We start from the raw sequence: 19,717 nt of genomic DNA on the forward strand, positions 1-19,717 counted from the left end.
ATAAGGCTTGGGAGCAATTCACAAATAAAGTGTGTTACTAACATAATGATGTTAAGTCACTTTGTGTTAATTAAATAGAAGTGACACTACCAAGCATATCGAATAGATACTTTTGACATATTAATAAAAATTTCTCTCTTCCATTTCTATGAATGTTTCTGGCATACAAAAGGTGAGACACAGAAGGTTGCAGAGGGTTTTTTTTAGCAGGAAAATTGCTTTTCTGTTGCTTTGGAGATGCAGACAAAGGCTTTGCCTGCAATAATCTGCACTGCAGTTGGTATGTTATCAGAAATATTAAACTAAAATTCAGTACATGAGTCTAAAGGGAAAGGAGAGTTCTAATTAAGAGCGGAATCCAAGTGCCAGTTGGGGGTGATAGAACAGTGAGGAATACTTGATAGATACCAGGAAGGCCCACTTGGGCAGGCAGATTTGGGAGCTGTCTTTTGCTGCCAAGAATTTAATCTCAACCACACTTATCAGAAAAGCTTTTCTTTTTCTCCTAAGACAGTCAGCTGGAGTCCTCAGGGCTCCATCTGCTCCTCCTCTGAGTCCCCGGCAACGGAGAGATCTTCGTTTACTAAACCAAATTGCAAAAAACCCTTTTTTTCTTATTTAATATTGTGAAGGGAAGTATTAATTTACAAAGTGAATACTGGGGTTCAAAGCCATTAACTTAAAAATGATTTTATACCGAAAGACAGAAGGGAAATTGGTTCATGTAGACAAGAACTAGTGGAGAGGGAAAGTGATAACCTGTCTTGGGCAACAAATTCGATCACTGGGCCTTGGCTGCCAACCGTGCTGACCTCTGATCATGGCTGGGCACACAGCTAAGCCCTATGTAAGTAGGAGTAGAAAGCAGTGTTGAGACTTCAGGCTGATTCAGCAGGGAGGCAGCCTGGGGTAACGGAGGACAGGTGGTCTATAAACAGCAGACGGTCTTAGAAAAGTCTATTTATAAGACAGGGAGATTAGGGAAACAATTTGCCTGCTTTGAAAGCGAGTGGCAGATGCACACGATGGGGCCTCCTTTTCCAGCATGCAACAGCTTCATGACAAATGGTACCTCTGACTAGAGTGACATTGACACTCCTTCACCAGATGCAAGACTGTAGAAAAACAAGGGACAAGGCCCAAGTCTGAGAAAAGCTGCTTTTCTACTGCTGGAAAAAGCTTTGATAAAGACAGTGCATATATTACTAAAACCCAAGTGACAAGTAACTCCCCGGAAAGTGTTTCAGAATTTTCCAGTTCCCTGAAACAAACATTAACTGCTGTAAGTCAGGTTTGTCACCAGGAAATATTGCAGTATGTTTTCCCTCAGGTGTTAAGCTTTCGGTGTGAATTCCATCTGAGTTTGAAGATGAAAGAAATCTCCCTAGAAAATGAAAACTAGTGACCTTTACTGGAGCGAGATAATCAGCAGGATGCTGCAAGACCTCAGCACCTTCTTACCTTGTGGTGGCTATCTTTTCTCCCTTTTTCCAGTCCCAAAACACAATACTGTGAAAATCGTCTAAACCAACCGACACCAGACATTTTCCATCAGCTGTATGAAAACAACACAAATGTCAAGTGACTCATTTCTTCGATGAAACACCAAAACATTTCATTCACTGTAACGATGAATACAAAATTGATCTTAAGAATATTATTTAGGCTCCAATACATTAGAAGTATCATATGCTGAAGGGACCTCACTGAATGAAATGTGTAACAGTGATAGCTGAGCTTCTTAATGTACAACAACTGGTTGATGAATTAAATCACTGATCTAACATTCCAGTGTCAGACACGGAGCCGGGAGAAGCCTCTCAGTTATATCTCAAACACCTTGTCTATTTTATGACAAATCTCATGACATTTATTCAAAGAACCATTTGGCTTTGTGACTATATTTTCAGCTTAAAAAAACTGGGTTCTATTTAAACCTCCAAGATAAGAGCATTTGTAGAAAATAAATTTAATCTCAAAAATTCTTTCAGAAGATGATTTTATAATTAAAAAATCCTAACCTCTTTGTTTCCCTATTTTAAATGTAGTAGGCTTGGGGCGCCTGGGTGGCGCAGTCGGTTAAGCGTCCGACTTCAGCCAGGTCACGATCTCGCGGTCCGTGAGTTCGAGCCCCTCCTCAGGCTCTGGGCTGATGGCTCGGAGCCTGGAGCCTGTTTCCGATTCTGCGTCTCCCTCTCTCTCTGCCCCTCCCCCGTTCATGCTCTGTCTCTCTCTGTCCCAAAAATAAATAAAAAACGTTGAAAAAAAAATTAAATGTAGTAGGCTTGTTATAGGACACTTATAAAATATAGATAAAGGAAATTTATAAATCACCTCAATTTATAGGCCTACCTTTGGTGTATTTCCTGTCAGTTTCTCTACATAAATGTGTTTTTGAAAAACAAAACCAGGATGATAATGAACATCCTATTTTCTGATCTTTTTTCAATTGTTATATAGTGAACATTTTCCCTTAGTATTAAATATTACTTATAAGATTACCAATGGTTACTATAATGTACACACTTGGGTTGTTTTCCAAGAAAAAAAAACTTAAAAAAAATACTTTGTATGTACAATTAAATTTGAAAACCAAAATTGTTAACTTGCTTTTTCCCTTCAAGACCAAAGAAGCCGTGCAGTCAGTCTTTCCTTTGCTGCCTCCTCACAAGCCAGATTCATAGGAGGAGTATATGGAGTCAGCGATTCTACCCTAGCTTCGTGCTGGTTAGAATATAGGTGACCAGACTCAACATGTATCAGTTGAACAGAGTGTCTTCCTGGTCTACGGAGGACCCACAATATGAGAGGATAAAGAAACACAAGTATGTGATCAACTATTTCCAAGTCTGGGGTCAATGCCACATTAGAGTCGCCAGGTAAAATAAAGGAAGCCTACTTAAACTGTAATTTCAGATAAGTAATGAATAATTTCTTATTGTAGGTCCATGTAATATTTAAATTATGTATTTACAGTTATATGGCCTGAGACATACTTTGTATTAAAATTTATTTGACTTCCTGTATTTCTATTTGCTACATCTGGCAACGCTCCCCAAATGCTAACCAATGCCCAACCTGTGAGTGCCCTTACTGGGGCCAGACACTATTCCCCAAGCTACCGGGAACCATGGTCTGCTCCTTCTCCAGAGGAAGGAGCAGAGTCAGAGGAAGGAAGAGCCTGGCTTCACTAACAGATCCTCCTCAATCCTGGACTGCTGGTAAGTATGAGGCAAGGATTTGGAAGTTACATTAACCATTTCAAGCTACTAGGCTCAGTATTAGAAGAGACATTCATGCTTTCCACAAGTCCTAAATGATCATCAGGTGATTACTATAAACAAATGTGTCTTCTGAATCACAATGAATGATATGAACCGTTATCAGGCTTTAAATTGTGTGAGGTTTCTTTTTTCTTTTCTTTTCTTTTCTTTTTTTTTTTTTAACAGAGTCGGGGGTCAAATTCATTACCCTGAGATCAAGACCTGAGCTGAGCTCAAGAGTTGGACCCTTAACCAACTGAGTCACCCTGGTGTCCTCAAGGCCTCTTTTCTATACGTTTGGGAGAGGGGACTGGTAATGGCTTCCTATTCATTACCAATATTACTCACTCTTTCCATACCTTTTGGGTTGGCTTGGTTGTGCTTCTGTATTAGCATGCTTCTGTATTTTTGTGATTTGATTGACGGATTGGAGCTTCCTCTCTCTGTTTTTAGATTATAAGCTCTGCTAAGGCTTATAGTAATCATATCACATTTCCTCTGTGATCCTCCCACTAAGCTAGTTTCCAATGAGCGTGGAGGAGATTGGTGACACTGAGGATGACGAGGGAGATAAAGATAGAATGTGTGTACAGATGCTATGAAGGGAAAGAAATGGGCTATGTTATCTAGCTATACAAATTTTAATTGTTTTAATGATCAGTTCTTTAAAAAACATGGCACTGGTATTCAGTGTCTTTTTTCCATTTATTAAGTCTACCTTTTGTGTTTTCCTTTGTAAACTGTGTAGCTCTATTAATATGTTCTTAGATGGCAAGCATCCACACATTTAAAATGGCAGTTCAAGTTTTATGTCTTTTAAAGAAGTTCTCAGGGTACATTAATTTTTTTGGCTTTTTATTGGAATTTCTGCAAGGCCCCATCAGCTTGTCTTCACAATTATACAGCTTTCTACCCCAGTCTGTGACTATGAGGAGAAACAAAGAAATAGCACAAATCCAGGGGCGCCTCTACAATCACACCTCTTCTCTAAGATGGTGACCTTTTCTAAAATTCTGCAGGTGGAGGCTATTTCTGCCTGGTTTGGAAATAGAATTGGCTACATTTTTATTTTTTCCCAGTTTTCACACCCCAACCCTCCCCCCAAAGAGACTTGGCTTTAGCTTTGAAAATCCATTGTTCCTTGACCAGTTGGAGGTTTTTGAGGGTTTTTTTTGCCATGTTTTTAGAGTCGAGGTAATGTCCTTTTAAATCTTTCCAGTCACAGTATGTATTAATTATGGATAGTGACAAACTCCAAAAATAATTCTAAGGTACTTAATGTCAATAGTAAAGGGCATATTAGAAAGAGAGAATTTCTACCCAATTACAAGTTGGTCCTTGCATTCAGGGCTCATAAAAAATGCATAGATTTTCAGAATTGAACACAGTGAAATCCAGTTAGTCTTAGAGGTGTCCTTGGGGAAATCAGTATTATTCAGTGAAGATTTTAAAAAATATGAGGATAATATTAAACTAAAAAAGATTTATGTGGCTGAACCTTTCTGTCTCTACTCTGGTTTTCTATTCATGTGGAAGCACCTTCTATCTTGTAAGCACAAAAACAAAGATGGCCCCATTTTCCCTAGACAATGCTAATACATTCACAAAGTTAAGGAGTCACTCAATTAAGTGAGATAATGTAAATTCATTCATTCCTGTTCACAGAGAGTTACAGATTATATTGTAAGAAATGCTTTTCATTAAAAATGTCTTTCCACTTGCTGTGGAACAGTGGCAAGTATAGATTAATCTAAACCCCAATGTATAATTGCTTATTTGTTGTCTATTTTTCACATCATTTGCCTGTTTTGTATTTCCATGATAATTTCTTTTTCTAGTAAGGGGCAAATGTACTATCAGGTCTCCACAGAACCTCCCCAAACGAGCTGGCCTATAAGAGATGGCTGGATATGGGGTCCAGAGTACACAGATGGTGCCACCAGCTAGGTAATGACCAGTGTTGGTGCCCTGTTCACATGGTTAAGTAGGGAAATCTTAATAATCTCCTGTTTTGACTACTCACTTTTCTATCACTTTTCAAAAGAAAGGTAGAGCTGCTCCTGTTCCAATTCATATACATGTGTGATCTGAGGCTCTTCTAGGACAAGACTCTCTTTTCACTGGGGGATGTTCATGTGGAAGCCTCTCTGTACCACCTGTCCATTCCACCTTTACACTGGCGAATAGGGGTGGGGCAGCTGGAGACACGTGCCTTTGGGCGGAGTCGGTGACACTGAGTGCTCCAGGTAGGACTCTCATGCTAAGAGTTCACACTAGCCCTGGTGGAGCGCAGAGGCAGCAGCAGGCAAGAGGACTCAGCGGGGAGGGCTCTAGGCACAGCTTCTGCCAGCTCACAACCCCAGGCTTAGTGGCCTTTTCCCTGCACTGAGGCCAGGAGATGTGGGTTCTAGCTCAGGATCTGCCACGGTTTGACTTTTACCACAGCCAAACCACCAAACTCCGTGGATCTCCCATTCTTGGTTGGTAAGGTGATATAGGGCTTTCAGCACATCGTTGCTGAAGAAATATGGCTCACCCTCTCCCCCACCACCCCAGTCATTGTTATCTGGGCAACAGAGACTATATTGTTGAGACTGAAATATCCTTTTTATGCAGAGAATATTTGTATCACAATATTCCTTTATTTGCCCAAAATGGGAATTAGAAGCAATGACAGAATCAGCTTCTCAACCTCTTTCTAAAACATCTGGTTTCTCTCCCCAGGCAACTGGTATGAGGGGCTACCTTATGAGGAAAAGATTTCAAAGTTCACTTAACTCTCTTGATCTTTCCTTCTACAAACTACTAGGTCCAGAAGAGAGAGAACTTCCTGGAAATACAGAGGTCAAGTTACTGGGTACCAGTGTATCTGTATTCAATGTCTTTGATCCTCTAATGCCATCCCTAAAAGGTATGTAAGTAACCTTTTGATGTATCTAAATGTAAAAACCAAGAAATTAATTTTACAGAGAAAAGATCCTAATGATTATTAAATTCTATTTATATTATTCTAAATTTCCTGCCCCTCTGTTTATATGTTAATTTACATACACACATTTTCAGTGGAAATCAGTGAATAGATGCTATTTTGAGTTCTATTTTTCTCTTTCACTTAACTTGATACATAGAAATATGTATGAAATACACACAGTCAACATACTTGTCATTTTGAATTACAGCTTTTATTATATGCTGTCAAATTGTCTGCTGGAGTTACTGAGTCAATTTTTAATGTTGCCAAAAATGTGAATACTGTATATTAGGTTCTCCATAATTTAGTGCACAATCAGGTTTTATTATTTTATTTAGTTTTGCTACTTTAATGGGTGTCTTACTACTTTTTCAGAGTATATTTATTAATACAATTTTTATATTAAGTATACACATATGTATTGGCTAGCAAAGTTAATTTTAGGAAAAAGGAGGTCTGGCTATTGAGGGAAAAAAGCAGAAGAAATTCACTCACATCCTTAGAAGAGAACCATGTTTGAACTCAAATTATGATTTCCTTTTAAATTTTACTGTTTTATCAAGGATGTATGACACTTCCAGTTTAAAACTGTATGTCCATCAAACTTCTGGAAGTTTAGGACTTTGCATTTGCTGTGACTTGGTGTGTTATCTGGGCTTCCCAATGTTCTCGCTTCCTCAGTATTCACATGCTTTCTCGACCTCACATGCCTGCCAGTGTGGAGTAGGAACTCTTTAGCCTTAAGTTTTACTGGTTCAATAACCACAGAGAGTATTGAATAACTTCTAATATGATGTAACAATTCAGATTTCTACAGCAATTTACAGTATGTGAGGATGTGCATGTCACAAAAATATTGCCCCAAACCGTTCCATGTTGCTATAGGTGAAAAAATAAAGTTAATTTTCACCCCAACACAGTTTACAATGTGAAGTTCCAGTAGTAATAGTGAAAGGCAAGACAAAGTATATTAGGCAAAGCTCCATTCATGCCTTCACAGTTTTGGAAGAGCTTCTGTGTCCATAGAACTACAATATGTGCAGTGGGGAAGAGAGACATGGGCTCTGCTGCCCAAGTAGCTTATTGAATGAGAAACATTGACCCAGACAGCTACTGTACCACATGGACTCCAACAGGTAGCATGAGAGCAATGACAACAATGGGCTAAGAGATGTAGAAGAAGGGACAAGGTTATTTCTCCCTGGAGGGCTGTAGGAGAAACTTTCAGCTTGGTCTTAAAGGATGGTAGAACTTGAACAGACACATGGCAGCAGCATGAACAAAGGGACACGGGCAAAAAGAAGGACAGTCCTGAATTTAGGGAGATGTAAAGGAACACGAATGGGTAAGTGGGTAGAAACACTGCTAAGGAAGGTTGAAGCCAGATCATGGAAGGTCATGAATGTCCAACCAAGGGCTCAGCCCTGAGTCAGTCAACTGACATGAGTCTACAGGGGGGCAATGTAACTGTACTTCCAGAAGATTCCAGAACTGGGTAGGATGGACCAGAGAACATGGGACTGGAATCAAAGACCAATATGGCAGAGATGAGAGGGAGTTTGGGCTTGAGCAAGGAGAGTAGAGAGTGAGGGATGTAGGAAAGAGAATGCGGTTGTGGAGTCATGGAATTTAATGACTACCATTACACACACTGCACGTATTAAACATTTGAATGGGATTTAGAAATAAAGAAATTACAGTATCAGTTTCCAGTAAAAAGTTTATACTTTTTTTCTACCGATCTAACTTTTACTATTGGGATTAAAAATTGTAGGTAAAAATACCTTCTGTAACAGGCCCTTATTCTCCTTTCTAGCTTAAAGAAACGGCCTCACCCTAAAGAAAATTACATTCATCAGTCAGTATTCTACTAGCACTGTGTTCAAATTCTAAATTAAAGAGATGGAAAATCCAGTTCTATTTTTCAAATATGAAATTTATTTTCAAAACACAAGTGTTGTAAAGTGGCCTTTTGCAGAGAATTTGCAGCCCTCCTCTAGTACTTTATATTTTAAATTGCAAGTGCTATGCTCCCACCTCTTTGGAGAGATGAAATTGATGTTCTGAGTCACTGCCAGACGTTTGCAACTAAAACTATCTACAGCAACAGCTGCTCTGGATTTCAAATTGCTCAAGCAAATGCAGAGCACAGTGTGAGCTCTGGGTAATGACTTGGGGGAGAGGAAATGAACAAGACTGGGAAAGGCCTTTCGTATAATCCAAAGGCCACATATTTTTTTTGTGAGGTATTCACATATCTGATTTCCACTCTAAGAATGGGTAGCTAACATACAAAGGGCTTACTTACCTTATTACAAACAGAACTCATCTAAATAGGAGGTTGTAAAACAAAACAAAACCAAACCAAAACAAAACAAAACAAAACAAAACAAAACCCAGCCCTAAGTAAAGCAGAACCATCAGTGACTTCAGCAGAAAACTGGTGCTTACCTGAAAAATCAAGTGCACACACTCCTCTCTGGTGTTGTCCTTTCAATAGTGACAAACATTTTAGAGTTTGTGTGTCCCACACATGAATAGCAGCATCTCTTCCAACCTTAAATAATAGGATGAGTGTAATTAACCACTTATAAATCATAACAAGAATGATGACTTAGAATCGCTTTCAGAGTTCCTTAGAGTCAAGTGCTGCCCAGACATCCACACATTTGGGGAGCAGGAAGACACTTGGAAATCATTGTTTTCAGGATGATAAAACTGAGTTACAAAGAGTCTAAGAGGCTTGTTCTGGGCATCAAATTGGGGGCCAGCCCAGCCTAACCTGGTACATGGCTCCCAGGCAAGGTACTTTAAAACTGTAAGTCAAGCGTCCACTGTGCTTTTTGTATGAGTTCTAGATTTTTCTCTCCTGCCTTTCCAACTCCACATAAGATTCCACTTCCTGGTCAAGCAAGTCACCTGTGTGTTGTTACAGGAATAGCTTCAGAGTTCTTTCACCATCTCAAATATTTTACTCATCCCAAGAAGGCCTGGCTCTGCTTTTCCTCCCAGGAAGTGACAGTTTCATGGCCTACCTGTTGGTAAGATGGATTCTTCTTGAGGGAATACAAGCTTCTCTGACACTAATCCCCAACAACAAAATTTTAATAAAGTGGTTTTCCTCACTTAATTGTAAGGGAAAGAAGAACCTTGTTGGGTGTAGTGACTATAAAAGGGAAAATGGGACATAAAACAATGCACATAACTGGGCAGAATCCAGACAACTGCCTCACTGGTGTCTGGAGCCCCAGTTACCCCTGGAATGGCTACTGGTGCGCTGGTTTGTCAATGGTCTGCCTCACACCAATTACAGTATAGAATGTGGTGTATTAAGTATACACACATGCACTGGCTAGCAAAGTTAGCCAATATATTGGTTAAAATATAAAATAATGATTTAGGCAAAATGCATGACTTTAAGTTTTATAAAAATAACTATTCACTAGATGTTATACTAGCACTAAAAGATGGTTCATTCAATAAACACTCACTGGTTACCTAGGATATACGAAGTACTGGGTATACAGTGATGAGGAAAATATATTAAGACTGCATCCATGGAACTTACTTCAGTTTTAGCTAATCCTATTTATGGATATCATGTCAGAAGGAAATCTCTCAGAGGCTTCCCAACAGTGCTGTGTGATGTACTGGTTAATTCTTCTACTATCATGAAATGACCCAGCATTTACTGAATCCTCAGCTTATTGCCTCTTATTTGTTTCTACCAAGTATTTCTTGAACTAGTATGTAAAGTGGATTCAAAATGAAATCCTCTTGGGCTAGACCACCATCCTAGAGGAGAACTACACACCTGCCCAGTGGCCACGTAGTCTTTCACTGGATGGATGGTCAGGCTGAGAATGTCATCATCGTGCCCCAGGTACAGCCTCTGGGAGTGTTGCTGCCTGTTGTACACAACAGCAACTGCAGCAATGTGATAGACCACTTCTCCGGTCTGCGTGTAGAACAGATTGTTTCTACAGTCGTAGCCCCTGTAACTGAAGCACAGGTCCAAGACATGCATGGTAGTTGAATGAACAGTGAATGAACAGAGCAGGAGAGGTCAGGAGGTAAAGCTAACATGTTGATATGGACATGCACAAGGAGAATCCCAGGGATCTCCATAGCTGCCTAGGACAGTCGTCTTCAACACGAGTGTGAGGGCGTCTGAGGACATGTGGCAACTCTCTAACAGGGCTAATGTGTGCTGATAATTTTAACAGAACTTGTTTCTAGATCCTCAGCTACTGTATGTGCTCTTTTTTTTTTTATGTTTATTTATTTTTGACAGAGAGAGAGAGAGAGAGAGACAGAGCATGATTGGGGAGGGGCAGAGAGAGAGGGAAATGCAGAATCTGAAGCAGGCTCTAGGCTCTGAGCTGTCAGCACATAGCTCCACACGGGGCTCAGACTCACAGACCGTGCGATCATGACCTGAGCCCAAGTCGGACGCTCAATCAACTGAGCCACCCAGGTGCCCCTGTATGTGCTCTTTCTTAAAACTGACCAGTCTGAGAACACATCTACGATGGGGAGCAGGTTTCCCTTCTCACCTCCCCTTTCTCAATCACCTTCCTCTCATGATAGAAAGTCATTCCTCTTGTCCACCTGGACTTTCACTGTGGTGTATTACCCTGGGGCATCGAACCATCCAGGGACACCAAAACAAACTCAAGTGTGGATGTTGAAAGTGAATAATTCCAACAACTAGGTATGAAATTCTTCTGTAAGTCAAGTCATTTCCAATTCTTTGCTTTTAACAAAATTGAAGAGTGATTTGATTGAATTGACTGGCGGCAGATTAAACTATATTATTGTGTGATGTATCAAAATCATGAAATAGATTATCTGTATTGCAAGAAAAATTTAAAGAATTGAGTAACATTGCTATGATAAAGTTGCTTCCATTCTCTTTTACTTATTCATGTGAGTAAACTCTTTCTGTGCTTATAACTATTACAAAATGAAAAATGGGAATAGAACCAATGCTAAACTCTGTCACAATCTAGCAATAATACACACACACACACACACACACACACACACACACGCATATCTGAACTCAGTGAAAAAAAAAAATCTTAATTTTTTTCCAATAAATTTTTTTACATTTAGGAACTACTTATTAGAATCTGTACTATATGTATGTTGGTCTGATAAACTTTGTAATACTAATAGTTGTAACAAGAATTCAATCCAGAAAAAAATTAACACTCATAGCAGCAATGTTCAATAGAAATATTATGCAAGCCATGTGGGTAAGTGAAAACTTTCTATTGTCATATTAAAAAAAGATAAAGACAAACAGATGAAAAATTTTAAGAACTTTTAACCCATTATGTCTAAAATATTATCATGCAATCAATAGAAAACATTTAATGAAATCTCTTTCTTTCTTTTTTCATGCTAAGTCTTCGAAATCCAGTGTGCATTTTACACGTACAACACGTGTGCATTCAGACTAGCTACATTTCAAGCACTCAGTGGCTTTCAGTGGCTAGTGGGCACCATACAAGATAACACGAGTTAGAGACTTAGGATTGCAGGGAATTAAATTTAAACTGCACTTATATACATTTCTTCCCTCGCAGAAGGTATGATAGGGTGATCAACAAAAGGCTTTCAAGCATAAAAATATTACATTAGTGTAATATTCATGTAATATTCTATGGGAGAAGTGGAACAGAAATATGAGCTCATGTATTTTTAAAATTGATGATGGTGAAAAACAAATATCAATGACATTTAGGTTCCAACTGATCCACGTAAATGAATGATGTATTAATAAAACACTAGATGTTATATTCTTCACAATCATTTAACCTTATGTTGAAAATTTTTTTTTTATTTTTTTAATGTTTATTTATTTTTGAAGGGGAGAGAGACAGAGAGAGAGAGCATGAGCCAGGAAGGGGCAAAGAGGGAGACACAGAATCCAAAGCAAGCTCTGAGCTGTCAGCACTGAACCCAATGTGGGGCTCAAACTTATGAACTGTGAGATCATGACCTGGGCTGGAGTTGGGACAGTCAACCAACTGAGCCACACAGGCGCCCCCAAAAATTTTAGATGTCAACCTCAAGGATGATAGTTTGTGTATGATATGATTTTCAAAATTCAAAATTATTTTGGGTATATGTGAGCAAAATTGTTTAAAGAAAATACTGTCTGAGTGGAGCCAGCTAAATAGAACAGGAGATATGGGAATAATGGGAGCAGCAATGGCAGAGACAATGGAGCATGATAATAATGGGCCACAGAAACATACCCATCATGGAAGTCACTGAAGCAGGAAACATCTAGATACACACACTGTTATGGCCAGAGAACATCAACTAAGAATACTGGACAGATAATCATGGTTAAAATATTAAGTTCAGGTAAGTACACACTGGAGAGAAGAGCCAGCCTGAAGTGGGTCAGCACCAAGAAGAGAGGACCCCACTGCTCTGCTGATAAGGCTGGTGACAGGCACCCACCCGTGTATGAACTGGAGTTTCAAGCTGTCCTCAGGAGCCTTTTCTCTTTTGAGGAAGGGCACTGCATGGTTTTTCTCTTTACTTTGTTGCTTTAGCTGAGGTAGATCTTCTTTGTAAACCTTAAAGCATAGCAGAAACATTTAGTTGAGACTCTTCAGGTTTCAAAATTATTAATATCTTGGCATTCTCAGGAGGTCTTTAACTATAGGAAATCAAGTTTTTAAGAACATGAGAAGCTAAAAATGGTCACAAGAGACAAAGTAGGTCATTATATAATGATAAAGGGGTCAAATTCATCAAGAAGGTATAAGAGTTTTGAATATGCACCCAACATCAGGGCACCTAAATACATAAAGCACATACTAACAGAACTAAAAGGAGAAATAAACATCAATGTGTAATAGTCGGGAAGAGTCACTCTGAATAATGGATAGATGATCCAGACAAAGAATCAATAAGGAAACAGCAGATGAAGAACACTGCAGACCAAGTAACCTAGCAGACATAACCAGAACATTCCATGTCTCAGTAGCAACATACACATTCTTCTCAGGATGCCTCATATGTTAGGCCACAAAACATGTCTCAATAAATTGAAAAATATAGAAATCATATCCAGTATATTTTCTGGACACTGTGGTATGAAAGTAAAATCAGTAACAGGAAGAAAGCTGGAAAATTCTTAAGTATGTGGAAATTAAACCACACACTTTTGAACAACCAGTGGATCAAAGAAGAACATAGAAACATAGAAAATATCTTGAAACAAAAGAAAATGGAAACAATGTAACAAAACTTATGGGCTACAGCAAAAGCAGTTCCAAGAGCAAAGTGTGTAGCTATATAAACATATGTTAAGGAAAAAAAAACCTCTCTGATAAACAACGGAACAATATACCTCAAGGAACAAGAAAAAGAATACATTAAACCCAAAGTTACCAGAAGGAAGGAAATAATAAACATTAGAGTAGAGGGGTGCCTGGGTGGCTCAGTCAGTTTAGTGATGACTTCGGCTCAGGTCATGATCTCCTCATTCATGGCTTGTGGGTTTGAGCCTAGCGTTGGGCTCTGTGCTGACAGCTCAGATCCTGGAGCCTCTTCAAATTCTGTGTCTCCCTCTCTCTCTGCCCCTCCCCAACTTGCATTCTGTCCTATCTCTCAAAAAATAAATAAACATCAAAAAAATTTTTTTAAACCATTAGAAATAAATGAAATAGATAATAGAAAACAGACAAAAGAAAAGACAAACAAGAGTGGCTTCTTTGAAAAGATAAACCGAACTGAATACCTAAGACATGAGACTGCATTTTACTTCCTAACGAACAAAACTAACTGGAAATATCTTTTAAATCACTGGGGTTCAAGATTTTAAGTTTAAATAATACATATTCAGAAAATATGGTATTAATTTTCTGGTAAATAAGGAAATTACTTGATAAAATCATCAATAAAAATCAATAAAATACTTTGTTATAATTTTTTCTAAGGTGAGAAATCTCTTGATGATTCATTTGCAAAACACAGACCTCATGAATCATGGTGATCACTCTCTGGAATTATCTTCAGTCATAATCTTATGCATCTTGACAGATTAGACTCTGAGATTTAGAGCAAAGTTTGGTCTAACCTAGGACCTAAAACGTGCTGCTGATTCAGAGAACATTTCCTACAATTTAAATGTAGATAAAAAATTAGTCTGTTTCGCTACCATGTATATATGCCCTACTATCAACAGATATCAATTTAACACATTCAAAATGAAGTACAATCTATTAGTAATGGCTCATCTTCATAGGGAAAATTTTCATTTGATAAAGCTATGTAACTAGAAAGATGATACATTATAATTAAGTCTGTTTTAGATTTAATAAAAAATTTAAAAAAAAAGGATTCAGAAGATACCTTATTATTGCTCTGCCTACTGCAGATACAATGAACTAAGCTTGTAAAATCTAAAGCTAATTATCCATCTGAGTCCATGATGCTTTCTTCAGCTCATCAACTCCTCAAGAGCACTGAATTCTGGTCTTGGCATTTCTACAGGTTATTGGAACAAGTCTCATAAACTCTGTGGACCTAAGATTCTCATTTGTAGAACAGAATAAAACTTTCTGCTCAGGAGTAATTCAAGAACAAAAAATAATATAAATCAAGTAATATAGACGAAAGCTTCAGAAACTAAGATACCAGGGAGAATATATAAATCCTAGGCATGGATTTCAGTATAGTCAAATCTTTTCATTCTTTGACTAACACCTTTTATTACATAAAAAAATCCCAACTAAGATATTGCTTTTCTTTTTTTCCTAAATTTTATGTTCACTTTGCTTAAATTCCATGTCCCCTGGATATGAGGACATAACATTATTCACTGTGTATATATTTCTACGTTAATTTCTTTTCAATCCTCATCTTTAGTTTTGTTGCATAATTCATTGTATCAACACATGGTCAAGCTGACTTAGTCACGAAGTTGACCCAAACCATCAGTCAGACTGCCTCTAATTTTTCAAACACTAAATCAATGAGTGATAATTATCATCTGGAAAGTTTCAGTGCTTACGCAGTGGCAAAGCCAAGCAATATGCAGAATGTATGCTTTGGAGAGAAGCCCAGATCCTCATTCTTATCTCAATACTACAGGTGAGGTGGACGTGGGCAAAATAGTTAACATCTCAGGGTTATTGTGAGGTTGGATTTGGTGTATATAAAGAGCAGGATCCGGCCCTGTAGAGACAGGTCATACACAGCAGCTGCCACAGGCCTATATGGTAAGTCTCCATGGGCAACAGTGACATTTGCTATGTCTGAAACCGGAAATCTTACTCCATGTTCACTGACAGAGTCTGCTTCACATACTTTCATGATATGACAAGAAAGAAAATAGAACACCTTCAGTTACCAACCATAAAAAAGGTGAGATGTCTCCAGATTCCTATGAAGGAATGTTCTCTTTAACACTCACTGTTCAGCACTAAAATGAAATGTCTACTTTAAAAAAACTAGGACCCAATTTTTTTGAAATTGTGTAACTTTCTACTAGCGATAATTTTGGACTGGAGAGATCATACGTATTGTATTGGGTTTTAACTTCAATTAAATGGATAACGGTATACGGAAGTTGAGAGAGAAACCAGGACGCTAGTTATCTTGAAAACTACCATGGCTTTAAAGCTACCAATTCTGTAAAGAAAACATGCTTTAAAATTTTATTTATTTATTTATTTATTTATTTATTTATTTATTTATTTATTTATATTTAGAGAGAGAGTGTGTGCATGAATGAGGGAGGGGCAGAGTAAGAGGGAGAGCGAGAGAATCCCAAGCAGGCTCCACACTGTCAGTGCACAGAGCCCTACATAGGGCTCTAACTCATGAACCATGTGATTATGACCTGGGCCAAAACCAAGAGATGGATGCCTAACCAACTGAGCCACCTAGGCACCCCAGAAAACATATGCTTTCAGATCTGCTAAGAAAATTAAGAATCCTTTAGCTTACTTGCACATTTTTCTGCAAAAAAATATTTTAAGTTTTAGGTGCTCGAAAGGCAGAAAACTCTGTCATGGGTTCAATTTAAAAATTTGGTACTACTTTCCACTAAAAAAATTTTTTTTAATAATGTGAATGGGTAAATGCCTTATTTTCAATCTGTGCTTAAAGACAAGAAGTAGGTAATTTTCCTTATTCTTGTCTGGATTCTCTTCTGCTCAAGTACCAGTCATTTTTAGTGCAACATCCAAATCCAGTGAGATCGACATTCTGGGCTGTAAGGCATTTGTTAGGAGGCCCTCTGCTTACTGACCTGGCGATCATAATTGATTTGAGTTTCTTGCTCAATATCAGAGTCCAACTCTGGCACATCAGATAAATCCGAATCAGACTCTTCACTGTAAGAATCAGTGCCACCTTCTGCAGAAACACAACCCGTGAGAAACAAGCAAAAGTTCTGAGACCCAAAATAGCTTATACATTTATTTAAAATATTTTCTTTCTTCTAGCAAAGTAAATTAAAAAAATCAATATAGCTTAGTTTTCCTTTGATGTAGGTTCTTAAAACGTCTCCCCCCCCCCCCCCCCCCACCATCCCTTCCATCTTTTGGTTAAGTTCAGCACATCATCTCACCCCTTACAGTAGCGTTAACAGACCTGGGCAATTCTCCCCCACCCCTCCCCAGCAGACAGAACTCATTGCCACACTTCTGTAACAAATCTTTGTGTTTTAAATCTTGCTTTGAAAAGGGCCAGAGAGAGAGAGAGAGAGAATGAAAGAATGAAAGAACGAAAGAAAGAAAGAACGAAAGAAAGAAAGAAAGAAAGAAAGAAAGAAAGAAAGAAAGAAAGAAAGAAAGAAAGGGAAAGAACGAAACAGAGAGAGAGAGAAAGAAAAGGCAAGGCCAGGGGAACGTTTTACCAAAATGAAGGCTGAAATAAAGGGAAATCTAACCACTTAGTTCTTAGCCTTTGCCACATCTACCAAATGGCAGTAATTGCCAGGGTCAAAACCCCTGCAGAAACTGTCCCAATGAAAACATTTCCTCACATGGTTTCAAATTTTATTACCTGATTACTCCTGCTGGCATGACAGTAAATTAAAAGACTACACATCCAGTGAACTGGAAGACTTCAGTCCCAACTGTGGACCATTCTTTGAACTTCACTCTGGAGCCAACTCCTAAGGTCACTCTGTCCCTCTGTCCCCCTGCAGCCTGAGTAGACCCACCACAGTTATAGTTGTCCTAAGGAGGCTGAGGTAGATTTGTTCCTGACATTCTCAAAGGCTAATTCTTCATGTAAACCTTTGATCTTCAACTGGCATCTGGTATAAACAAAATCTTTTGAAGGAAATTAACCAACTAATTCACATATAACTCAAAAGTTTTGTTTTTACTTTTAATTTTAAATTTTATTATAGGGATGAATTTTTCAAAAATTGCTTTAACTCTTTATGTCCAGGAGAGATGTTAGAACATTCTTTGAAATTTTTATTGCCAAAAAAAAAAAAAAGCTTGAAAAATTATAATTGGTTTTACCCTGGGGTGCAGTTTCCAGCAGACCGTTGCTGACACCTTCTGGAATAAATCTCCACTGGAAAACTGAGTGGTCAGCCCCTCCTGTGCTCAATACCCACTGAAAGTCATGGGACCAGCGGACATTTGTGACATGTGCAGAATGGCCCACATACTTTCTAAATTTGGCTCCTGAAAAGATATTTTGAAGAGATTAGCAATGCAAAAAATACAATTCATTGATTAAAATATTACATTCTGATTCATGCTGAAAAGTGAAATCTTTAAATACATTAGAAAATATAATTTTCAGTACTATATATCTTAACAAGCAAAGCCTCCAAAAATTATCTCAATTATTCCAGTATGGATTAAGCTTAAAATGGCCTTAAAATTTAAGTCCTGCAGCTGAAGACACATCTGAACCTTTTCCAGATAATGCCTACTGCTTCACTGATTCTGCAACTAAAATGCTTAAGAATGATTATCTTACACATTCTTATTTAAATACAAGATAAGACAGGTGGTCCTTTGCAATAGGGAAACAGAGAATCATTCTGTGGGAAAAAAAAAAAAAGTCAAATTACTGTTCAGGGTCATGTGGATGTAGAGCTGGAAGAATTAAAGTTGGTTCCCTGATTGCTTTACTTAGTAAACACTATCCCCAAGGTCATGAATGCAGAAGAAAAGCTATTTGCACTTATGGTTGTAGCTGAACTACTGCAGTAAAGTATCCAGTATGTAGTTGGTACACGGCAGCATGAAGGAAGTCAGGGAAGTAAGCAGGGTCCATGCTATTGTGTGGAGGCCTCATACTCCAAAGGCTACGGGAGATTTCAGGGGCCGGCAATCCTCCTTCAGAAATCATCCTACCTATTGCAGGCCCTCTAATGGAGCCTCTTTAATGGGGGAGAAAGCCACCTGTTCAACTAAAACATGTTTAAAATTCAAATACCCATTAGAGAGGTAATGATTGAAAGTTATATGAAGGTGGGGCGCCTGGGTGGCTCAGTCGATAAAGTGTCCAACTTCAGCTCAGGTCATGATCTCACAGCTTGTGAGTTTGAGCCCTGAGTCAGGCTCTGTGCTGACAGGTCAGAGCCTGGAGCCTGCTTTGGATTCTGTCTCTCTCTCTCTCTCTCTCTCTCTCAAAAATAAATAAACATTAAAAAATATTAAAAAAATAAAGTTATATGAAGGTGAAAATGACCATGCTATTTAAAATATACCACCAAGCTGCCCGATTTGAGCACTCCTGCTACTGTTTGCTTTTGTTTCCTTCATAGCCTTTCTCACCAGATGTGTTTACATTTTGTTTATTGACTGTGTCCCCTCAGTAGAACAAAAGCTCCATGAGGACAGGGATTTGTGCTTGTTTTACTCACTGATGTATCTCCAGCCTCTAGAATAGCACGTAACAAATATTTATTGAATACATGAAAACCACATCCATCTCTTCCCAGGCTTTCCTTAGGACGTGTCACTTTTTAAGGCCTCTCTTTATTCTCTGAACCACAGGGAAGGCTCTTATCTCTCTGCTGGTCCTTTCTCCCACGGCTTTACGTACTGTCAATATGCCCTCAATTGCTGAACATTCATTTTTCAGCTCTCAATTCTCCCTGGACTGCAGATGGCCTGTGTGCCATGTCTACTTGGATATCTAACAGGCGCCTCAAACTTATCATGGACAGCACAGACCAAGGAGTGCCCCTTACCCTTCTCTCTTATCCCCATGTCTGTCTCTCTCTCTCTCTCTCTCTCTCTCTCTCTCTCTCTCTCTCTCTCTCTCTCTCTCTCTCACACACACACACACACACACACACACACACACACACACACACACACCTTTTTCCTTGCTCATTTTCCCATCTTCATAAGTGGTGTCATCATCCACCCCCACTGTTCAGGCCCAAAACTCATCCTTGGCTCTTTGCCTCTATTCCCACATCCAAATCCATCAGCAATACCTTCAGCTCTACCTTGACACTGTTTCC

The 19,717-nt window shown here is 38.7% G+C and overlaps 1 protein-coding gene across 7 annotated transcripts in view; it reads right to left on the reverse strand.

Moving 5' to 3' along the window:
- The window catches only part of EML6 (EMAP like 6), a 281,271-nt gene that overhangs the window by 87,353 nt on the left and 174,201 nt on the right, over positions 1-19,717 (reverse strand). For all 7 annotated transcript variants that reach the window (XR_009248631.1, XR_009248632.1, XR_009248633.1 and 4 more), the window contains exons 12-17: positions 17,748-17,915; positions 16,520-16,626; positions 12,715-12,833; positions 10,049-10,235; positions 8,686-8,791; positions 1,462-1,555 (exon numbers count right to left, since the gene is read on the reverse strand). Coding sequence is in view for 4 of the 7 variants with exons in the window: in XM_058684097.1 (XP_058540080.1) it covers positions 1,462-1,555; positions 8,686-8,791; positions 10,049-10,235; positions 12,715-12,833; positions 16,520-16,626; positions 17,748-17,915 (781 nt within the window). In the remaining 3 variants the exon portion in view is untranslated. The remainder of the gene's footprint in view (positions 1-1,461; positions 1,556-8,685; positions 8,792-10,048; positions 10,236-12,714; positions 12,834-16,519; positions 16,627-17,747; positions 17,916-19,717) is intronic.

This window comes from Neofelis nebulosa, chromosome 9 (assembly GCF_028018385.1).
Source record: "Neofelis nebulosa isolate mNeoNeb1 chromosome 9, mNeoNeb1.pri, whole genome shotgun sequence".
NCBI lineage: Eukaryota > Metazoa > Chordata > Mammalia > Carnivora > Felidae > Neofelis > Neofelis nebulosa.